This window comes from Oncorhynchus mykiss, chromosome 10 (genome assembly GCF_057628025.1).
Source record: "Oncorhynchus mykiss isolate SJ-2025 chromosome 10, ASM5762802v1, whole genome shotgun sequence".
NCBI lineage: Eukaryota > Metazoa > Chordata > Actinopteri > Salmoniformes > Salmonidae > Oncorhynchus > Oncorhynchus mykiss.
In genome coordinates, this window is record NC_143031.1 from 16,922,225 (window position 1) to 16,944,105 (window position 21,881).

The 21,881-nt window shown below is 44.5% G+C and overlaps 1 protein-coding gene across 1 annotated transcript in view; it reads right to left on the reverse strand.

Annotated features, from left to right (window-relative positions):
• kirrel3a (kirre like nephrin family adhesion molecule 3a) overlaps nt 1-21,881 on the reverse strand; it is a 275,985-nt gene that overhangs the window by 64,001 nt on the left and 190,103 nt on the right. Inside the window, exons 4-5 of the mRNA XM_021617614.3 lie at nt 16,567-16,724; nt 12,760-12,910 (exon numbers count right to left, since the gene is read on the reverse strand). Coding sequence (XP_021473289.3) covers nt 12,760-12,910; nt 16,567-16,724 — 309 coding nt within the window. The remainder of the gene's footprint in view (nt 1-12,759; nt 12,911-16,566; nt 16,725-21,881) is intronic.

A 21,881-nucleotide genomic window follows, 5' to 3' on the forward strand; every position in this document is an offset into this window, starting at 1 on the left:
GGTCAACAACGACAGCACATAAAACATACTATTGCCACAAACACGGTCTATAACAAAAGTGCAGTGCCTGACAAAAATAATCACACACAAAGACATGATGGGTAACAGAGGACTAAATACATGTAGATTGATTGGGGAATGAAAACCAGGTGTGTATGGAACAAGACAAAACAAATTGACATATGAGAAATGGAGCGGAGATGGCTAGAAAGCCGGTGATGTCGATTGCCGAACGTTGCCCAAACAAGGAGAGGAGCCGACTTTGGCGGAAGTCGTGACAGTACCCCCCCTTGACGCGTGGCTCCAGCGGCGCGACGACACCGGCCTCGGGGATGACCCGGAGGGCGAGGCGCAGGGCGATCCGGCCAGCGACGGTGAAACTCCCGCAGCAGTTCGGCGTCCAAAACATCGACAACCGTACCCCAGCACATCTCCTCCGGACCGTACCCCTCCCACTCAACAAGGTACTGAAGGCCCCCTGCCTGATGACTCGAATCCAGGATGGAGCGAACGGAGTACTCCAGGGGCCCCTCGATGTCCAAAGTGGGCAGAGGGACCTCGCGCATCTCAGATTCCTGGAGCGGACCAGCCACCCCCGGCCTGAGGAGAGACACATGGAACGAGGGATTAATAGGATAATCAGAGGGAAGGTGTAATCTGAAACACACCTCATTCACCCTCCTCAGGACTTTGAAGGGCCCAACAAACCGCGGACCCAGCTTCCGGCAGGGCAGCTGGAGGGGCAGGTTTTGGGTCGAGAACCAGACCCGGTCCCCCGTTGCGAACACCGGGGTCTCACTGCGGTGACGGTCCTTGCTGTCTTTCTGGCAAAGCGCGGCTCACTGAAGATGTACATGGGCGGCCTCCCATGTCTCCTCCGCACACCTGAACCAGTCGTCCACAGCAGGAGCCTCGGTCTGACCCTGATGCCATGGCGCCAGAACTAGCTGGTACCCCAATGCGCACTGAAAGGGGGAGAAGTTAGTGTAGGAGTGGCAAAGCTAGTTCTGTTCCATCTCGGCCCAGGGCACAAACACCGCCCACTCCCCCGGCCGGTCCTGGCAATGGGACCACAGAAACCTGCCCACATCCTGGTTGACTCTCTCTACCTGCCCGTTACTCTCGGGGTGTTGCGAGTAAGGGGTAAGGGGTGTTGCTTACCTCTGGGCAGCTGTTTCGGAGCCTTACACTGGGCACACACCGAGCAGGGGGAAACATAGATCCTCACCTTAGCCAAGGTGGGCCACCAGTACTTCCCAGTCAGACAGTGCACCGTCCGACCGATCCCCAGAGGAGGGTGACGTGTGGGCCCAATAGATCAACTGGTCACGGACAGCAGATGGAATGTACATACGCCCGACCGGACACTGGAGGGGAGCGGGCTCTGTACGCAGCGCCTGCTCAATGTTTGCGTCCAGCTCCCACCTGACCGGCGCTACCAGGCAAGAGGCCGGGAGTATGGGAGTCTTATCCATGAGCCGCTCCTCTGTGTCATACAGTCGGTACAGTGCGTCTGCCTTCGTATTCTGGGAACCTGGTCTGTGGGACAGGGTAAACACAAAATGGGTAAAGAACATGGCCAACCTTGCTTGGCGAGGAGTCTCCTCGCTGCCTGGATGTACTCCAGGTTGCGGTCGTCAGTTCAGATGAGGAAAGGGTGTTTAGCCCCCTCAAGCCAATGTCTCCACTCCTTCAACGCTTTAACCACAGCCAACAACTCCCTGTCCCCCACATCATAGTTACGCTCAGCTGGGATGAGCTTCTTCGAGAAGAAAGCACAGGGGAAGAGTTTTGGTGGCGTACCCGAGCGCTGTGAGAGCACAGCTCCTATCCCAGCCTCGGACGCGTCCACCTCCACTATGAACGCCAAAGAGGGATCCGTATGGGCCAGCACGGGAGCCGAAGTAAACAGAGCTCTTATCTGCCCAAAAGCCCTGTCCTCCTTAGCCGACAACTGCAACCATACGGGACCCCCCTTCAGCAGTGAGTTAATGGGAGCAGACACCTGGCCAAAACCCCGGATAGATCTCCGGTAGTAATTAGCAAACCCTAAAAATCGCTGCACCTCCTTTACCGTGTTTGGAGTCGGCCAATTGCGCATGGCTGCAATGCTGTCACTCTCCATCTCCACCCCTGATGTGGAAATGCGGTACCCTAGGAAGGTGACGGCCTGCTGAAAGAACAGGCATTTCTCAGCCTTGACGTACAGGTCATGCTCCAACAGTCGTCCAAGTACCCTGCGTACCAAGGACACATGTTCGCGGGTGTAGCGGAGCATATCAGAATGTCATTGATATACACCACTACACCCTGCCCGTGCAGGTCCCTGAAAATCTCGTCTACATAGGATTGGAAAACTTCACCCAACTTATTGTGGGAAGCTTGTGGAAGGCTACGAGAAACGTTTGACCCAAGTTCAACAATTTAAAGGCAATGCTACCAAATACTAATTGAGTGTATGTGAACTTCTGACCCACTGGGAATGTGATGAAATAAATACAAAATGAAATAAATCATTCTCTCTACTATTATTCTGGCATTTCACATTCTTAAAATAAATTGGTGATCCTAACTGACCTAAGCCAGGGAATGTTTACTCTGATTAAATGTCAGGAATTGTGAAAAACTGATTTGAAATGTATTTGGCTAAGGTGTATGTAAACTTCCGACTTCAACTCTTTTTTTCCATAGCCCTATATAGACACATCCTATGGGTTTTAATAAAATCAACTAGGCTATATGGACTGAACTTGTCTGATGCTTCAAGCATGCCGTTTGATTACACAATGAAGACACACAAATTATTTGAGAGGGAGTCAGAATAAAAAAAACTCCCCGACCCTCCTTCTCCCACTGCTGCTGGCATTCACAGATTCTTTCATTATGCTCCTGACGTTGCTGGTAATAGGCTACACCAGCTGTCGGTAACCTTTTACATTTGGAGTGCCAATTTATCTTTATACCAATCTCCATGCCAGATACGATTATCATATTATCATATTATCTTGGAACAGTTTAAATGAATTGATAATAGTCTTTGTATCTCAAAATCATTTTCAGTGGTTAATCTATATTCTATCTAAATCTAGATGAAAATTATACAAATCTATAAGTAACTTTTACTGCCATTTCCAACTGTGTAATAATAACCTACAAAAAGCCAACCCAAAAACATTGCAGCCTGCATTTAGAAAATATCCTGTTAAAAATAAATATCCAATAAATCACATTGGCTACACATGGTCTGTTTGCAACGAACATTGTATCAACTATCAACTGGATCGCCGCAAAACTTGCGCTATAAAACTTTAAACGTTGTATTAAATATTCGGGGCCCTCAGAGTTTTCCGAGCCAGTGAGCTCGGGACAGACACAGCTGTAGGCTATTTGTGCATGGGATAAGAAGCAATCAGTTTTTTATGACCTTTCCACTAAATCAGAGCATTACATTTTCCCTTTCATGCCGAGTGGTTATCGAAAGGGAGAGAGCTGGAAATATTGTTCAAATACTTTGAGGAACTATTGTCATTCTCAATTGATTCTAAAAACAGACATTGTTTATTTGCTGTTTGAGGTGAATAAAAAATATTTTGAGAAGGTCCACAGCTCATTAGTGGTGGAGAGTTAAGACAATCAGAAGTACTATCAGACATCCCCAAATGGGCATATTTGTCACAGATCCCTCTGGAAATGTGTCATTACGCACAACTGGTCCCTATTCCCATTGATTAATAATTGTATAAATGTGCCCTTTGTTTACCATTGTCCTGTCGATTATTGTTCCCATGTCCGTTGGTCGTGTGAGTACCTGTGCTGTGTTGTTTTGGCTTTCATGCCACTTGTATTGTGCAGAGGGTTACGGGTCTTGCCCCGTGTATTTATTCGAGGTACTCCTCACTCTTTTACTGGGTTTCAACCCTGTGTTTTGTATAGGTGTTTGTTTGGTCTTCGTGCCTTTACAGACACGCTGTAATTTGGGCTGAAAACCCCTATTACGCATTCCTGCGCCTGTCACCTGATCCCTTTATACCATCATGACAGAATAATCGACCATTAAGGGAGACAGTGGGAATGGTCCGTCCGGCACTGCTGCAACTTCAGCAGCTGCAACTGGCCCGTCCAACATCGCCAGAACTGGTCCGTCCGACGACGGAACTTCAGCAGCTGCAACTGGCCCGTCCGACGCCGCCACAACCAGTCCATACACGCCGCTGAAACTGGTCCGTCCAACACCACCACAACTTCGGCAGCGGCAACTAGCACATCCAACGACACAACTTCAGCAGCTGCATCGGGTCCTAATCAACCCGCACTGCGTTCCTGTGACGAGGGTGGTATGTGTGTTTTTGTCTCATCTAGGTTTTTTTGTATGTCTAGGTGTGTGTGTGTCTTCCCGTGCTTACAGGAGAGAGGGACTGGGCAGGGACCGTGTTATGCGGTGGAGCGCACAGTCTCCCCAGTGCGTGTGCATAGCCCAGTGCAGTACATTCCAGCTCCTCCTATCGGCAGGGCTAGAGTGGGCATCTAACCAGGTGCCATGAAGCCGGCTTTACGCATCTGGTCTCCAGTGCGTCTCCTCGGGCCGGCGTACATGGCACCAGCCTTACGCATGGTGTCCCCGGTTCGCCAGCACAGCCCAGTGCCGGCTGTTCCACCTCGCCGCACTGGCCTGGCTACCGGGAGCATTCAACCAAGACTGCCAAGACTGAGGTAGAGCGGGGTCCACGTCCCGCACCCGAGCCGCCGCCATGAAAGAGGCCCACCCAGACCCTCCTCTTTAGATTAGGTTTTTGCGGCCGGAGTCCGCACCTTTGTGGGGACCTGAGTATTCTTTGTTTTCTTTATATATTTTGGTTAGGTCAGGGTGTGACGAGGGTGGTATGTGTGTTTTTGTCTCATCTAGGGTTTTTTGTATGTCTAGGTGTGTGTGTCTAGTCTAGACATATTGTAGGTCTATGGTGACCTGGATTGGTTCCCAATCAGAGGCAGCTGATCCAGATTATCTTTGTCTATGATGGTGGATCCTATTTAGGTTGCCATTTTCCAGTTTGGGTTTGTGGGTTATTGTCTATGTGATGTTGCATGTTAGCACTCTGTTTCTATAGCGGTCATGTTAGTCTGGTTAGTTTGTTTGTTTGTTTTAGTGTACTTCGTGTTTTTTCCGTCTTTCCGTCATGCATTCACAACACGCTGCACTTTGGTCCGCTTCTTACGACGATCGTGACATGGAGGAAAAACTAATACCTGAAGTTGGTGGCTAACGTTAGCTAGCTAACTCACTAACTTTTGGCTAGTGCTAACTGGCGAAAACTAGCCAATTTAATTTACTTCTGTTGAAATGGGATAAAAAGGCTACAAAACATTTCCGTACACACAACAGCTGTTAGAAACTACTATCTGACAGATAGCTTGAGGCTAGCTGAACTGGCTGTGGTAGGTACTAGCTAGCTAACTAGTTAAGTCTCTTCAGACAGAACTTCATTCGAGAGTGGATGAAACATTAGCTAACACTACATGTCAGTTACACTACTAGCTCAGCACTGGGAACACAAGTCAAACAGCAAATACCTTGCCAGCTACATCAGTCAAATAAAGAGCAGACAGTTTCTGCTCTGCTTGCTGAGAACAAGCACAACACACAGACAGCAGCGCTGTGCTGGTCAGAAGCTTTGCCTTCACACAGCCTAAAATCAGCCGGCTGAAATCGCCAAACAGCCTACCCGACAGCTCGGAGGCATTCGCGTGGTCCTAAAGCACAGCGATGCCGCTTTTTTTTTGTATCACAGTGCAATGATACAACTGGGGGGACAACATGTTTATTTTAGAATGTGGGGGGTTCATGTCCCCCGCATCCCCAGTAAAAGTTGCGCACACATTGGATTTATGCATCAAATTGTAGACGGCTTGACAGAAATGGTAACAGAAGATGAATGTTGAACTTTTGTTGCACACATATCCAGATTATGCTTCATACCATTTTGCGCAATGACGCTGTAGGTGTGTTCGAGTTGTTAGCTGCTTAAACTATGTGTTAACAATGGATACTTTTTGGTACATAACTCAAATACTTCAACACAATTGGTAACTTATTGGGAGCCAAATTGTACGTAGTGATGATTGTGTCAATAATTCTCAAAGAAGCAGAAGTGTAATTAGCAATCAATTAGAACAGGTAACTAACTACCTGCTTATAAAATAACCCTGTATGCTCATTTCTACTGCATAGATCATCATCACAGATATCCAGGTGGTCAGGAACACATTCAAATGGACAGAGCTAAGAGAAATATGATAATTCTCCATTAGAACACCCCTGTGAGCAGTGAGAGATTGCCTGACATGATTGGTTTCGGCAACTTGATGGACCCCGTGCTAACCCACCTCCCCAATGTTTGTCTGCCTTCTGCCCAATGCATTCTGGGGCATGTGTCTGTGTGTGTGCGTCTCACACCACCTGCCATCACCACCCAAACCGACAGCTGCCTCTCATCAATATTAACTGGCTACTGTGGCAGTATAGCGCCCCTGGTGGCAGTCTGTGGTTCCCTGAGGACCTCCAGGAGCATCATGGCCTATCCACCTCACCGTGCTCTGTTATCACTTATTCATCCAACACCTGTTCCCAACCCCTCACTCTGACCTGCTGAGGTGGGGTGCCTGTGGCTTGTGGATTATTGCTTGCTTTCCACTCCCCCCTTCAACAATCCACCCCTCCCTTTGCTACTGTATGTGATGCAAAGTGGAACGAGAGACGCATATAGGGGGGAATTCAGTCGGGCTAATGCTAAGCGCTAAAGGCAGACCCATCGCTCAAGCTCTTCTCGATCTGTTATGGCGGGGTGATCGGCTCTCACTTTTGCATCCTGAGGAGAATTAATTCCAACAGCTTTGGCATTCCAATAGAGAGTGTATTGTTCAACCACTGTTGGTGTATTGGGGGGGAGTCCTCAACTCTGCGCTGGTGCAGTTCATTCCCATCAAACGTGCTACACTTATGATCGGTATCAGATTCACCTTATTACCCAAATTGATTCAAGGACATACAGCAACTATAGCTCCAGTGTTGCTGCATCTGCCCTCTACTCTATATATTTATTTTATTTCAGGCTACTCAAGGCTACCCAGATGGAAAGAGCTAGGGCAGAATCAAACATTTGTTTTCATACAGCAGTTGACTTGCGTAAGGAGAGGAAAAAAAGGCGCCATTGTTTTGCTTGACAAAACGATTAGCCCCTCTCTGACAGTGCACACAGCAATGGCTAATCGGTTAGCGCTCTCGTTTCTGTCTCTCCCCGTGCCCAGGCTTGGGGAAAGGATTCCTTTTGGATGACACACAAAAAATATAAAGAATGCACTAGGAAGAATGGAGCTGTCAAGAGTAATGGATCCTTGAATAGTATTTTCTGCTTTATTAGTCATACTTAATAGCTTTGAAGGAGCTATGAGGGATGTGAAAGGCCTTTGTTTGAAATCTATAACTTATGGCAAATGATTTTTGTGATCAAATAATATCATCTGACAATTGAATTTTGTACAGAGGGGGCCCATTTTTCACTATTCGGAAGGAATCTCCTATGATGGCATTTTGATTAGTGGCAGGGCGAGCTCCAGAAATAAAAAAAGAGAAGCACACACAGTGGCAACACACACAGCAAGAATAAAATGGCAAACATTAGCATTGACTTTCATTGGCTAAGACTGTGACATTGTTAATCTTCATCAAATGCATTATCTCTTTCATTGTGCTTCCAGACCAATTTTCCTTTGAATGGGAAGTGCTGCATTTCATAGAATTCACATTTCAACAATGTTTGTGAAAACCCAGCCATGGACAACGGAAATAATATGGCAATCTGGCATACTCCAATAAGTAATGTTGAGAAATATTGGAAATATTGGGTTAGCACGTGCAATGTTAGGGGTAGAATTCTGCAGTAGAAATAGGATAAATAGAGTGTTTCAATGGACAGATAGATAGACCAATGGATGAGTTTTGGAACAAGAGCTTCTTCTCTCACAGATCAATATAACATTATAGCCAGATATCAACTGTTTGTTGTGAATGAATAGTATGTACACCATATATACAAAAGTATGGACACCCCTTCAAATAAGCGGATTTGGCTATTTCAGCCACACCCGTTGCTGACAGGTGTGCACAATTGAGTACACAGACATGCCATCTCCATAGAAAAAACATTGGCAGTATAAGGGCCTTAATGAAGAGCTCAGTGACTTTCATAGTGGCACCGTCCTAGAATGCCACCTTTCCAACCATTTCTATCCTGCTAGAACTAGAGACGAACGCTACCTGCCCCAATACCTCCCCCTGACTGCCCTTGACCAGCACAAAAACATCCTGTGGCGTACTGCATTAGCATCGAATAGCCCCCGCGATATGCAACATTTCAGGGAAGTTAGGAACCAATATACACAGGCAATTAGGAAAGCGAAGGCTAGCTTTTTCAAACAGAAATATTCATCCTGTAGCACAAACTCCAAAAAGTTCTGGGACACTGTAAAGTCCATGGAGAATAAGAGCACCTCCTCCCAGCTGCCCACTCCACTGAGGCTAGGAAACATTGTCACCACCGATAAATCCACAATAATTGACAATTTCAATAAGCATTTTTCTACGGCTGGCCATACTTCCAACCTGGCTACCCCTACCCCGGTCAACAGCACTGCACCCCCCACAACTTGCCCAAGCCTCCCCAGCTTCTCCTTCACCCAAATCCAGATACCTGATGTTCTGAAAGAGCTGCAAAATTTGGACCCCTACAAATCAGCTGGGCTAGACAATCTGGACCCTGTCTTTCTAAAATGATCGCCGCAATTGTTGCAACCCCTATTATTAGCCTGTTCAACCTCTCTTTCGTATTGTCTGAGATCCCCAAAGATTGGAAAGCTGCCACGGTCATCCCCCTCGTCAAAGGGGGAGACACTCTAAACCCATACTGTTACAGACCTATATCTATCCTACCCTGCCTCTAGACCCAAACTGTTACAGACCTATATCTATCCTACCCTGCCTCTAGACCCAAACTGCTACAGACCTATATCTATCCTACCCTGCCTCTAGACCCAAACTGCTACAGACCTATATCTATCCTACCCTGCCTCTAGACCCAAACTGCTACAGACCTATATCTATCCTACCCTGCCGTTCTAAGGTCTTCGAAAGCCAAGTTCACAAACAGATCACTGACCATTTCGAATCCCACCGTACTTCTCCGCTATGCAATGTGGTTTCTGAGCTGGTAATGGGGGCACCTCAGCCACGCTCAAGGTCCTAAATGATACCATAACCGCCATCGATAAAAGACAATACTGTGCAGCTGTAATCATCGACCTGGCCAAGGCTTCGACTGTCAATTGTTTTTATTTTTTTTATTTCACCTTCATTTAACCATGTAGGCTAGTTGAGAACGAGTTCTCATTTGCAACTGCGACCTGGCCAAGATAAAGCAAAGCAGTTTGACACATACAACAACACAGAGTTACACAAGGAATAAACAAACATACAATCAATAATACAGTCGAAAAATCTATATGCAGCATGTGCAAATGAGGGAGGATACATAGGCCATGGTGGCGAAGTAATTACAATATAGCAATTAAACACTGGAATGGTAGAATGTGCAGAAGATGAATGTGCAAGTAGAGATACTGGGGTGCAAAGGAGGAAGATAAATAAATAAATAAATGAATAAATACAGTATTGGGATGAGGTAGATTGGATGGGCTATTTACAGAAGGGCTATGTACAGGTTCAGGGATCTGTGAGCTGCTCTGACAGCTGTTGCTTCAAGCTATTAAGGGAGGTAAGAGTCTCCAGCTTTAGTGATTTTGCAGTTCGTTCCAGTCATTGGCAGCAGAGAACTGGAAGGAGATGCGGCCAAAGGAAGAATTGGCTTTGGGGGTGACCAGTGAGATATTCCTGCTGGAGCTTGTGTTACGGGTGGGTGCTGCTATGGTGACCAGTGAGCTGAGAAACCTAGCAGATACTTGTAGTTGACCTGGAGCCAGTGGGTTTGGCGACGAGTATGAAGCGAGGGCCAGCCAACGAGAGCATACAGATTGCAGTGGTGGGTAGTATTGGGGCTTTGGTGATAAAATGGATGGCACTGTGATAGACTGCATCCAATTTGCTGAGTAGAGTGTTATTTTGTAAATGACATCGCCGAAGTCGAGGATCGGTAGGATGGTCAGTTTTACGAGGGTACTGTATGTTTGGCAGCATGAGTGAAGGGTGCTTTGTTGCGAAATAGGAAGCCGACATTAGCGTCCCACATGGCCAAAATCCAGTGAAAATGCAGAGCGCCAAATTCAAATAAATTACTATAAAAATTTAACTTTCAAGAAATCACACATGCAATACACCAAATTAAAGCTACACTTGTTTGAATCCAGCCAACGTGTTAGATTTAAAAAAGGCTTTACGGCGAAAGCAAACCATGCTATTATCTGAGGGTAGCGCCCCAGCAAACATATTTCAACCCTCCAGGCACAACACAAAACGCAGAAATAAAGATATAATTCCTTACCTTTGACAAGCTTCTTCTGTTGGCACTCCAATATGTCCCATAAACATCACAAATGGTCCTTTTGTTCAATTAATTCCGTCAATATATGTCCAAAATGTCCATTTATTTGGTGCGTTTGATCCAGAAAAACACAGGTTCCAACTTGCGCAACATAACTACAAAATTTCTCATAAGTTACCTGTAAGCTTTGTCCAAACATTTCAAAGTATTTTTTAACCTAAATAATCAATAAAATTGAAGACGGGATATACTGTGTTCAATACCGGAGGAAAACAAAGTGGAGCGTGCTTTTCAGGTCACGCGCTTCTATCAAAGAGTACACTTCCCTCTAGCCTCATTCTGGACAGTGCTACTTCTTCATTTCTCAAAGGAAAACCTCAACCAATTTCTAAAGACTGTTGACATCCAGTGGAAGCGATAGCAACTGCAAGAAAGTTGCTTAGAAATCTCGATTTCCAATGAAACCCCATTGAAAAGAGAGTGACCTCAAAAAAACAAAAATTCTGAATGGTTTGTCCTTGGTGTTTCGCCTGCCAAATAAGTTCTGTTATACTCACAGACCTGATTCAAACAGTTTTTGAAACTTCCAGAGTGTTTTCTATCCTAATCTACTAATACTATGCATATCTTAGCTTCTGGGCCTGAGTAGCAGGCAGTTTACTTTGGACACACTTTTCATCCGGATGTGAAAATACTGCCCCCTATCCCAAATAAGTTTTAATTTTGGATTGGAGATGCTTAATGTGAATCTGGAAGGAGAGTTTACAGTCTAACCAGACACCTAGGGATTTGTTGTTGTCAACATATTCTAAGTCAGAACCGTCCAGAGAAGTGATGCTGGACGGGCGGGCAGGTGCGGGCAGTGATTTGACACACTGAGCTCTATCAAAGAAGTAGTTGGTGAACCAGGTGAGGCAATCATTTATAAGTCTTTGCTAGGTAAAGCGCCGCCTTATCTCAGCTCACTGGTCATCATAGCAGCACCCACCCATACCAGCAGGTATATTTCACTGGTCACCCCCAAAGCAAATTCCTCTTTGGCCGCCTTTCCTTCCAGTTCTCTGCTGCCAATGACTGGAATGAATTGCAAATATCACTGAAGCTGAAGACTCATATCTCCCTCACTAACTTTTAGCATCAGCTGTCAGAGCAGCTTACATATCATTGCACCTGGACATAGCCCATCTGTAAATTGCCCATCCAACTACCTCATCCTCATATTGTTTTTTGTTGTTGTTTTTTTGCTCTTTTGCACCCCAGTATCTCTACTTGCACATTCATCTTCTGCACATCTATCACTCCAGTGTTTAAGTGCTAAATTGTAATTATTTCGCCACTATGGCCTATTTATTGCCTTACCTCCCTAGTCTTATCTCATTTGCAAAAGCTGTATATAGAATTTTTTTTCATTGACTGTACGTTTGTTTATTCCATGTGTAACTCTGTGTTGTTGTTTGTGTCGCACTGCTTTGCTTCATCTTGGCCAGGTCGCATTTGTAAATGAGAACTTGTTCTCAACTGGCCTTCCTGGTTAAATAAAGGTGAGATAAAAAAATATTAAACATGTATTGTGCCACCTGTAAAGTTTGGTGGTTGAGGACTAATGGGCTGGGGGTGTTTTTCACGGTTCAAGCTAGGCTTAGTTCAAATGAAGGGAAATTTTAACGCTACAGAAGTAAATGACATTCTAGATGATTCTGTGATTCCAACTTTGTGGCAACAGTTGGGGAAGGCCCTTTCCTGTTTCAGCATGACAATGCCCAGTGCACAAAGTGAGGTCCATACAGAAATAATTTGTTGATCGGTGTGGAAGAACTTGACTGGCCTGCACAGAGCCCTGACATCAACTCCATCAAACACCTTTGGGATGAATTGGAACACTGACTGCGAGCCAGGCCTAATTGTCCAACGTCAGTCAGTGCCCGATCTCAGTAACTCTCTTGTGGCTGAATGGAAGCAAGTCCCTACAGCAATCATCCAACATCTAGTGGAAAGCCTTCCCAGAAGAGTGGAGGCTGTTATGACAGCAAAGGAGTGCCCATGATTTTGGAATGAGATGCTCGATGAGCAGTCGTCTACATACCTTTGATCGTGTAGTGTAAGTTTTCACACAGTGCATCCCCCCCTCATCCTAGATCTGTTGGGACTTTTGCTTCCAAACACCCTAGAATAGATCATTTCCATGGTGTGAGTCATGGGACGCTGTACTCACGTTGGATATCGATGGTGACGACAGCATCTTTACCATTGGGCGCTGCCTTGTTTGAAGCCCGACAGGTGATCCGTTGGCCTGTCTCGATGTTGGAGGCAGAGAGGTAGAGTGTGCTGACTGTGCTCTCCCTTCGCCCATCCCGTAAAAGTGTCTGAGGAATCATTAAAAGATCAAAGATTATCACTAGCTATTACAGTTACAAGATGTCTTACTTTCATTACATTTACCTTGGGTTCATTTAGCATTCTTACCCAGTGTGACTAGAGTAACTAAGGTAGATGAGACAACCACATATCACAGCCATGCAAGTACAACCTTCTACAGTACAGTATGTATTGTCATGACTGTCCTGATCAGGTCAGGTTACAGGAGACCACAACCCTACAGATCATCTCTCAACCCCAACAGAGGAGGAGAGATCTAGGAGTCTGAAGATGTGGGGGTTTTATGACCCCTCATGCCCCTGGTAAATTTCAGGCCACAGACAAATTCCTTTGTCCTGTTACTATGGAGAACCAGCCTCAGAACATTAAACATGAAATAAAGGGACTTTGGAACAATGGCTTCCGTCAGCCACAATGGTGGTCACGACGATAGATGGAATATGAATGTCATTTTTGTTTTGTTATTATAGGTTAATAGATGACGTTATTACAAAAACATTTTAACATGAAGAGTTTTCCTAGTATATGCTTGATGTTTGTACATTGTACGTTGTGTGGAAAATGTCCAAATCAAAGGGATTGTTTTGGAGAAGATGAAATGTTAAGTTAGTTGTCTAAAATTGGATTTGAGTAATATCTGTACCTTGCCTCATTAACTTGGTATGCCCAGAGAATTGCCCTAAAGGCGGCTACGCCCACTTCTGACCCAAGGGTATAAAACCTGTGAGTATAGAATTTACAGCAGGACTACGTGACCCCAGCTGCAGCAAGGTCTAAAAAAAGTAAACGAACCCAGAACACAACGCAAGTTTGAGGACAAAGAAATCCTTTTCTACCCAAGCTACGGATGAGTAGCTGTGTCTAAGCGGGTGCATTCAAGTCGAACCACCTAGCCTCCATCTCCCATCGAATCATGGTATCTAAAGGGTTTCATTCCTATGCTGCGAGCTCTGAGCTACAGAGCTGTCTGTCCTCAGAAGACCCCTTCCAGAGAAAAGGGTGAGGAAACAGACTCCTAAGCCAAAAAGGACACTGACATCAGGAGGACGAGCAGGGAGGTGTGCAGGAGAAGTGCGTCATCGAACAGCGGAAAGGTCCACGCAGAGAATCCTCGGAGATCATCCCCACGTAATTACATCATTATATTCTGACCCATAAGAGCGGCAGTTTGGGGCAAGGCTAGGGTTAGAATAGCATAGCTGACAAATTCACCCAAATGTATATGTCTCTTGTGTACTTTCTTTTTTCTCTCTCTTTTGAAATCCTCATTGTGGGTAACACGCGCCATAGTGTGTTGGCCCGTTACACTAAGCTTCAATCAATAGCCTATAATGTGTTTTGTCTATGTGTATCTTTTATCATAATTTTAGCTTTTTAGTAAATAAATATTAAACTAAGATTGGTGTGGTACGAATTCATTAGTGAGACCCGGGTCCGTGCAGATTCACGGGCTATACGACGTTCAGTACAAGATTGGTAGAGGTAACTGGTTAATTAGCGGCTGTTGTAAAATCGATATTCTGATATTCTTTGAGTTCATTTGGGAAATAGAAACTCAATAAAAACGAGTTTTCCCATGGTGCCCCAGGTTAATGAGTTAATAATTGCTTGATTCAGTTAATCACGCAATTAGAAACTTGTAATCATTCGATGAGCAACAGTCGTCACATGAACTAATACAACGTCATGAAAGTATGTAGGGAGCAATAGGTTTACAGTACATCATGCAATGTTTGTACTGTATGACCTATAGGATTTTGCACATTTTTTCCATAAATCTCATGTATGTCTTGCCCTGACTTACATAGTAATATCATAGTAGTTACATATTTGGAATTACATAGTTATAGAGTTTATTGGTATACATCATTGATTGATTTGTGATGTCATACACAGGTTAGCATTTCTCATTATGAATCTGATTCAGGGGGCAGCTCTTTAGAGTGGTCACTAGCTGGCACAGCCACAAAGTCATATGATCTGATTTGAAACCTAACCCTAAACTTAACCCTAACCTTAACCACAAGGATAACCCTAATATCTAACCCTAACCTTAAATACATTTTTGTTTTCATGAACCTGTACAATATTTAGACTTTGTAGCTGGCCTATTTAGTGGAAATTGCTTAGTTCTGCCTCCAGGACAAGACTCATCTCAATTCACGTCAACCTGCATGTCATACTGGACAGATGGGATCAGTCATCTTTCTATCGTTTGCCTTCTCAATCTGCATGCCTTGATATGCCACGTCAAGTCATGATATGACTCAAAGTATGTGAATCCAAAACCCAGACTCATCATTGGATAAAGATTAAACATATTGGTTCTCTGTCTCCAAAATATTTTTTTATGATGCATTTAAATTAAGCTGTTACCAGACTAAGAAGAATCAAAAGGACTTTACATCCTAACAGTGTGACATGTAAATAATATGACATGATGGGTGCCAGGTAGCCTAGCAGTTAAAAGCATTGGGCCAGTAACTGAAAGGTTGCTGGTTTGAATCCCCTAACTGACTACATAAAAAATCTGTCGATGTGTCCTTGAGCACTTAACCCTAATTAATCCTGTAAATTGCTCTGGATATGAGCATCTGCTATATGATGTAATCAGTATCAAATGTGATACATATCAAATATGCTATACAGATGTTGATACTAAGTACTTACAAAGTAACTATACACCGCCCCTCTAAATCCTGATACAATAATATACACGTCTAAGTGGCTTGCCTCTGTCTAATTTATGGGTTTATATTGAGTGAAGGGAGCGCTCTCCAGTGGGTTTGTTTGGGTTAGACTCACCCTGGAACAAGCAAGACTACACTGCGAGATTGTCATGGGGCCACTTCTTTAAATGCGCCTCTCACTTTCTCTGTTTCCTACCCACGGCTGACAAAGTGAACAAATTGCCCAAGAACACATCCATAATGTAGAGTGATGGAATGCTTTCTCTTTTTTCGTCATGTTGAAAGTGCGACGTGAGTGCTCCATCTTGCCCTGTGGATCAAATTAAAAATCTCAGCTGTCATTAAATTGACAGAGCGAGGCCTTTTTTAGGACAGCTGTGTGGAGGAAGAGAAAAGTGAATGCAGCATCAGAGAGGAAGATATTAAGAGGGGGAAGGATTCCTCCAATTGGAGGTGGAGAGAGCACACCTCGTATCAAGGGCCAAAGGACACATTTGAAGTGCACAATCAATGTATTTTTGCAAACTTAATTTGAGTGTGTGCACTTTTTAGAGTTTTTATAGTTTTCAGCTAAGGTGTTGAGTTAACATTTGCTGCAGTTACGGTCAGAGCAATCCCCTGAATTCTCTACATTGGTGTCAGAAGCGGGGTCATCAAAGGCATGCCTGGGCATGAGGGACTTGAGATAAAGAAGTGTGGGGCACTCTTTTTGTAGGAAGGTGATAGAGTAGCGAACTTAATCCAGCTTGAATTTCTTGGTGTAATGGCTAAACTGTTCAGTTGGCAGTCGTTGGACCCAGGTTTGAGTCCCGGTTGGGGCTACCCATGAATTCGCTCCTATACGTACAAATAGAGCTGTCCTTTTGAAAGAGTCAGGTCAGCACAGAGATCAATCAAAACTAGCCCAAAGCACACCTACAGGGAAATGATAAAACTGGGGCGGGGACAAATACCTTAGAGTACATGGCGCCATTCAGGACCTGCCCGTTGCGGATCCAGATGATGGAGGCAGCAGGCTTGGCATTGTCGGCGTGGCATGTCAAGTTGAGGGGGTCACCGGCTCTTAGACTCACCACGGGAGCCCCCATAATCACAGGGTCTTCAGGGGGAACTGTGGGGGACGATAAAGATGGATTTAGTTCAATTGCATTGCATTCTGTAAAATGTGTACTGTTGTAGAGCAGTTAAAGGCTTAGTAGTTCACCTAAATTACATATTGGTTTTCTTACCCTGTAAGCAGTTTATGGACAAGTTAAACAGCAATCCTTGATTCATTTAGTTGACCTGGCCAATATTTGCCCCTAATCCAACGCAGGTGTACAAGGAAATCAATATGTTGTTTTGCAATTTCAATTAACTATCAATTTAAGAGGCATTGCTATGCCATTGTATGCCAACTCAGGTTAACACCTCTGACGTTTCAGTCTGATACAAAAATCTAGAATAAAATACGCTTAATTTCTGAGCAGCATGGAGGCTGCATTATGTAAATTCACCATAGTGCATATCAAAATATTGTACGCCATATTTGTTTTCAACAAGTAGCCTACATTTCAAATACACATGAATTGGTAAGAATATGTTTACACTTTGTGTTGCATAGAGGTTATACACCATCATCCTCACCCTTGCTGCTGCTTTCTGTGGTCTCTTCCCACTGGGCACACACTGGTTGAATCAAAGTTGTTTCCACGTCATTTCAATGAAATTACACTGAACCAAAGTGGAATAGACATTGAATTGATGTCTGTGTCCAGTGGGGTTCTGACGCTTCCCACAGGTGAGCGATGACATATTGAGGCAAAAGAGGAAGCAGAAACTGGAGAGTCTGCCTCCGTTCATGCAGGAGAAACGGGGGAACAAAAGAAAGAAAGGAAGGCAGAAAGGAAAGAAGGTAGCTAGTTGGGGAGAGCTTGGCCGAATCCAAGCTTGTGAATGGCACTGATTACTTTCTTGTTTGAAACCAGCTCTGATCACCCTCAATTTTATTCAAACTCCAGTGAATTATTGATTGAGCACTCAGCTCATTAGAGAGCAGATCTGGAGCAAGCCTGAATCAAAGGCAACATGCAGCTGGCACATCCTGAGTGCTTGGAAGAAAGAGAGTGAGGGAGAGAGAGAGAAAACAGCATATGTAGATGCTCTCTCCCTCACTCCTTAACACGCTTAATATGCACTGCCATGCACTTCATATGTAACATATTACCCGAAACAGATACAAAACAAGGCATATCATCATCACCACCACCTCAATTCCATACTTACACATTGTTCACCACTACCGTCGCCTTCCACCACCTCTACTGCCTTCGCTGCATTCACTTCATTAGCGTCATACATTTTCCTTCCCTCCCATGGGTAATTCAGGCGAGAGGTACAGTATAGCTTGCTAGCTCGCCACATGCAGACAAACGGCGGCAGCAGCAGGAGAGTTAAAGTTACGAGAATTTGATGAAGGTGGAGTTCGAGGGAGCTAGCTGGCTTCATTAGGGCCTGGACTTGGCCCCTTTGCTCATTACTCATCCCTCACAGTTGGGGGAGAACTGATTAGAGCCCTGGCAAGCGCTTTCACCTTTGTCAGCCATATTTGTTCAGCACAGTTACATTGCGACTCATAGAGCAAGAGAACACTTCTGACTTCTGGGGGGCCAGAGGAGACAGAAAAGGTAGAATGGAATTCTCCAAAGAGGCGTGTAACTGTTGTGAGAGTGACTGTGCTGCAGCCAATCCTACTTCCGTTCTTATCGTCCACAATACGGCCATTGAAAGGATGACAGTTCCACAGTGAACAATACCGTTCCACAGTGGCAAAGTGCTTTATGAGCAATGTTGGTCTATCTTTTTTTAGGTCCTCATATCTCCTCGCACATTGTCAACCTTGCTCGGTTCAGATCAGTGTGTGAGGACGAAGGATATTGTAATTTATCTGATAGTGTTACCTATCTATAACTGATCAAGTTTCCCTCCAGTTTGAGGAACCGTGGAGCTATGAGTCTGAATGGTTGTTCATCTAACTCCCCATAAATATAAGAGGAAATATCAGTGAACTTGTTTTCAGAGAAGTTTAAAAAGAGGGGGGGAGAACGGGAGAGGAAAGAATGGAGAACCCAATACGTATTGAAAGTCCACAATGAGATATTATAGGGCGCATCAAAGAGTCATTCAACTTTACAGCTTTGAAGTAGTTCCAATGAAAGCTTAATCATCAAAAGAATACTAAAAGCGACTTTCAAAGGGAAAATAATGAATACTGTTAAGTAACCTTAGGAAGAATTTAAAAAGTGAAAGAGTAAATACTGAAAGGTTTCAACAACCTTCACCTTGACCAAAATCTGCATATAGCATTTTTTTCATCTTTTACAATCTGAATATGAAGACATTGCATGAATATACGAAATGTTAAAAGTGAAACATCACTCACAGCTTGAACGGATACAGTGAGAATAAATGGTCACATTTTGGAATTGTAAGTCACTTGAAGTCATTTCATGAAGGTGATGCAATGGTGGAGTACCAGACAGGAGTTATATATATTTAAAAAGAAACAGTACTCTAAAATCAAGTCATGATGAGGCAATTCCCTGAGTTTTCCTCCCTGAGTTTCCACGGTAATTATGCCATCTGTATCTTACTGGGGGACTAGATTTGTTATTGTTTGTTATTGACAAGGATCAGATTGTAAAACACTGGTTGCCCTGTGTTGTACTGCGAAGTTGGAAGAACATTTTTATTCACACATTTTTATTTCTTCCCTAATGAGAAAAGCGAGCAGGCAATCATGTCAGGTTGGCATGCTGCATTTGGTTTGCTTTCAATCTCTCTTGGACTATGTCCCAAATGGCACCCTTTTCCCTATTTAGTGCACTACTTTTGATCAGGGCCCAAAAAGCTCTGTTCAAAAGTAGTGCACTATACAGGGAAAAGGGTGCCATTTGAGAAGCAGCCTGGATGCTGTGAATAATTCAAGGAGCTCCTTTCTGTTCTGACTGGTGAAATACAGGAGGACCATTTTCAATATCTCTCGCTCTGTGATGCTAAATCAAGACACACTACAGCTGTCACTGGCACAACATATCACAAACAGGCACATTTACATTATTATCTGAGCATTAAACAAGCCGCTACTGGTAGCCATCTGTCCTTTCCTGCCTGCCTGCCTCTTTGTGCTGTAGGCTTCCTTTTCTCAGCCTAAGTCCTAAATGGCATCCCATTCCTTACTAAAGTGCACTACTTTTGGGAATAGGGAATAGGGTTCCATTTGGGACACATTCCTCAGACTTGTTATGAGCTGGCACCGGGAGATGCCAACAACACACACTTTGAGTGTGTGAACCAGCTAAGCAACAGGCCTTGGGGGTGTGAACCAGCTAAGCAACAGGCCTTGGGGGTGTGAACCAGCTAAGCAACAGGCCTTGGAGGTGTGAAACAGCTACGCAACAGTCCCTGGAGGTGAAAACGAGCTAAGCAACAGGCCTTGGAGGTGTGAAACAGCTAAGCAACAGGCCTTGGGGCCCATAAAGATCTTACTAAATTCCTAATTCTATGTTGGGAGCTCTGCATAAAATCCTGACCAGTGCAGTGAGTTCACCATCCCACCTTCCCAGGTCTTGTGTTGTGTTAACAAGTCGTTCATCATGTCAGAGCTGAGGGCACAGGCTCCATTTTTGCATTGGGTCGGCAAAGAAGCTAATACCGTGTGACTCATTACATGGGTCTAATTCACATCAGCAGTGATGTTTGGCCTTCAAAGCCAAGTTAGACCTCAGAGAGAAAGACAGAAGTAGAGGGAGAGAAAAGGAGGAGAGGAGGAGAGGGAGAGAATGGGGGGGAGAAAGAGAGAAACACATGAGGGCCTTCTCTCCAGTAACCCCACAGAGGCTCAACCCATCATCATTACCGACATGTTTGTGAATGTGGCATGGTCTAATGGTTCCAAATTGATGATTTAACGTGGCCAGTCAATAGATTTCTCATGAGCTGAACGACACAGAGGCGGACTAATCACCCCCTACTTTAATTACTGTCGCTGGGTGCTGGAAGTATCCTCTCTCCCCCTTCTCTCTCTACCCTCCTCTCTCTCTTTCTCTCTATCCACGCTAGGGCTTGGTTCTTTGTCACGGAATTACATTCTCTTTCTCTACGCTTGATTCACTGACCCCTTGGGATGGACCAAAGTCCTTCAGTTCTGTAGATTTGGAAAGGAGGGAAAATATAGCAATTTAATATTAGAAAAAAACAGAGGGGAAGGGCAGCTTGGGGAAAATGTGACCCATTTTCAACTGTACCTGGATCTTGTTTTGAGATCTTAACATGACTGTCTCGCAGGAATTGGCGGCCAGGGTGGATTAATCACCTTAATGGCGGGTTCACTGGCGGTACCACGTTTGTGCCTTTGCCATCGCCCTCTCACTTTTGGAACTTTAAGATGGATGACTTAATCAATCGTCTTCTTCACGTCAGCTGTTTGCATGCACTCAGCACACATTTTCTGAGCTCTCAGTGTAACCTTCTTGAAAGTTCTCTCCCTCCTCTTGAAGCTGGAATCCTAAATGTTGAAACTGCCATGTCCGTTTGCGATATTACAACAACAAAGAAGTTACTGGGAAGAAAGAACACAGTTTTTTTTCCATTCGGACATCATCGCTAGAGCGATAGAATAGCAGCATATACAGTGGGGCAAAAAAGTATTTAGTCAGCCACCAATTGTGCAAGTTCTCCCACTTAGAAAGATGAGAGAGGCCTGTAATTTATCATAGGTACACTTTAACTATGACAGACAAAATGAGAAAAAAAATCCAGAAAATCACATTGTAGGATTTTTAATGAATTTATTTGCAAATGATGGTGGAAAATAAGTATTTGGTCAATAACAAAAGTTTATCTCAATACTTTGTTATATACCCTTTGTTGGCAATGACAGAAGTGAAACATTTTCTGTAAGTCTTCACAAGGTTTTCACACACTGTTGCTGGTATTTTGGCCCATTCCTCCATGCAGATCTCCTCTAGAGAAGTGATGTTTGGGGCTGTTGCTGGGCAACACGGAGTTTCAACTCCCTCCAAAGATGTTCTATGGGGTTGAGATCTGGAGACTTGCTAGGCCACTCCAGGACCTTGAAATGCTTCTTACGAAGCCACTCCTTCGTTGCCCGGGCGGTGTGTTTGGGATCATTGTCATGCTGAAAGACCCAGCCACATTTCATCTTCAATGCCCTTGGTTGAGGTTTTCACTCAAAATCTCACGATACATGGCCCCATTCATTCGTTCC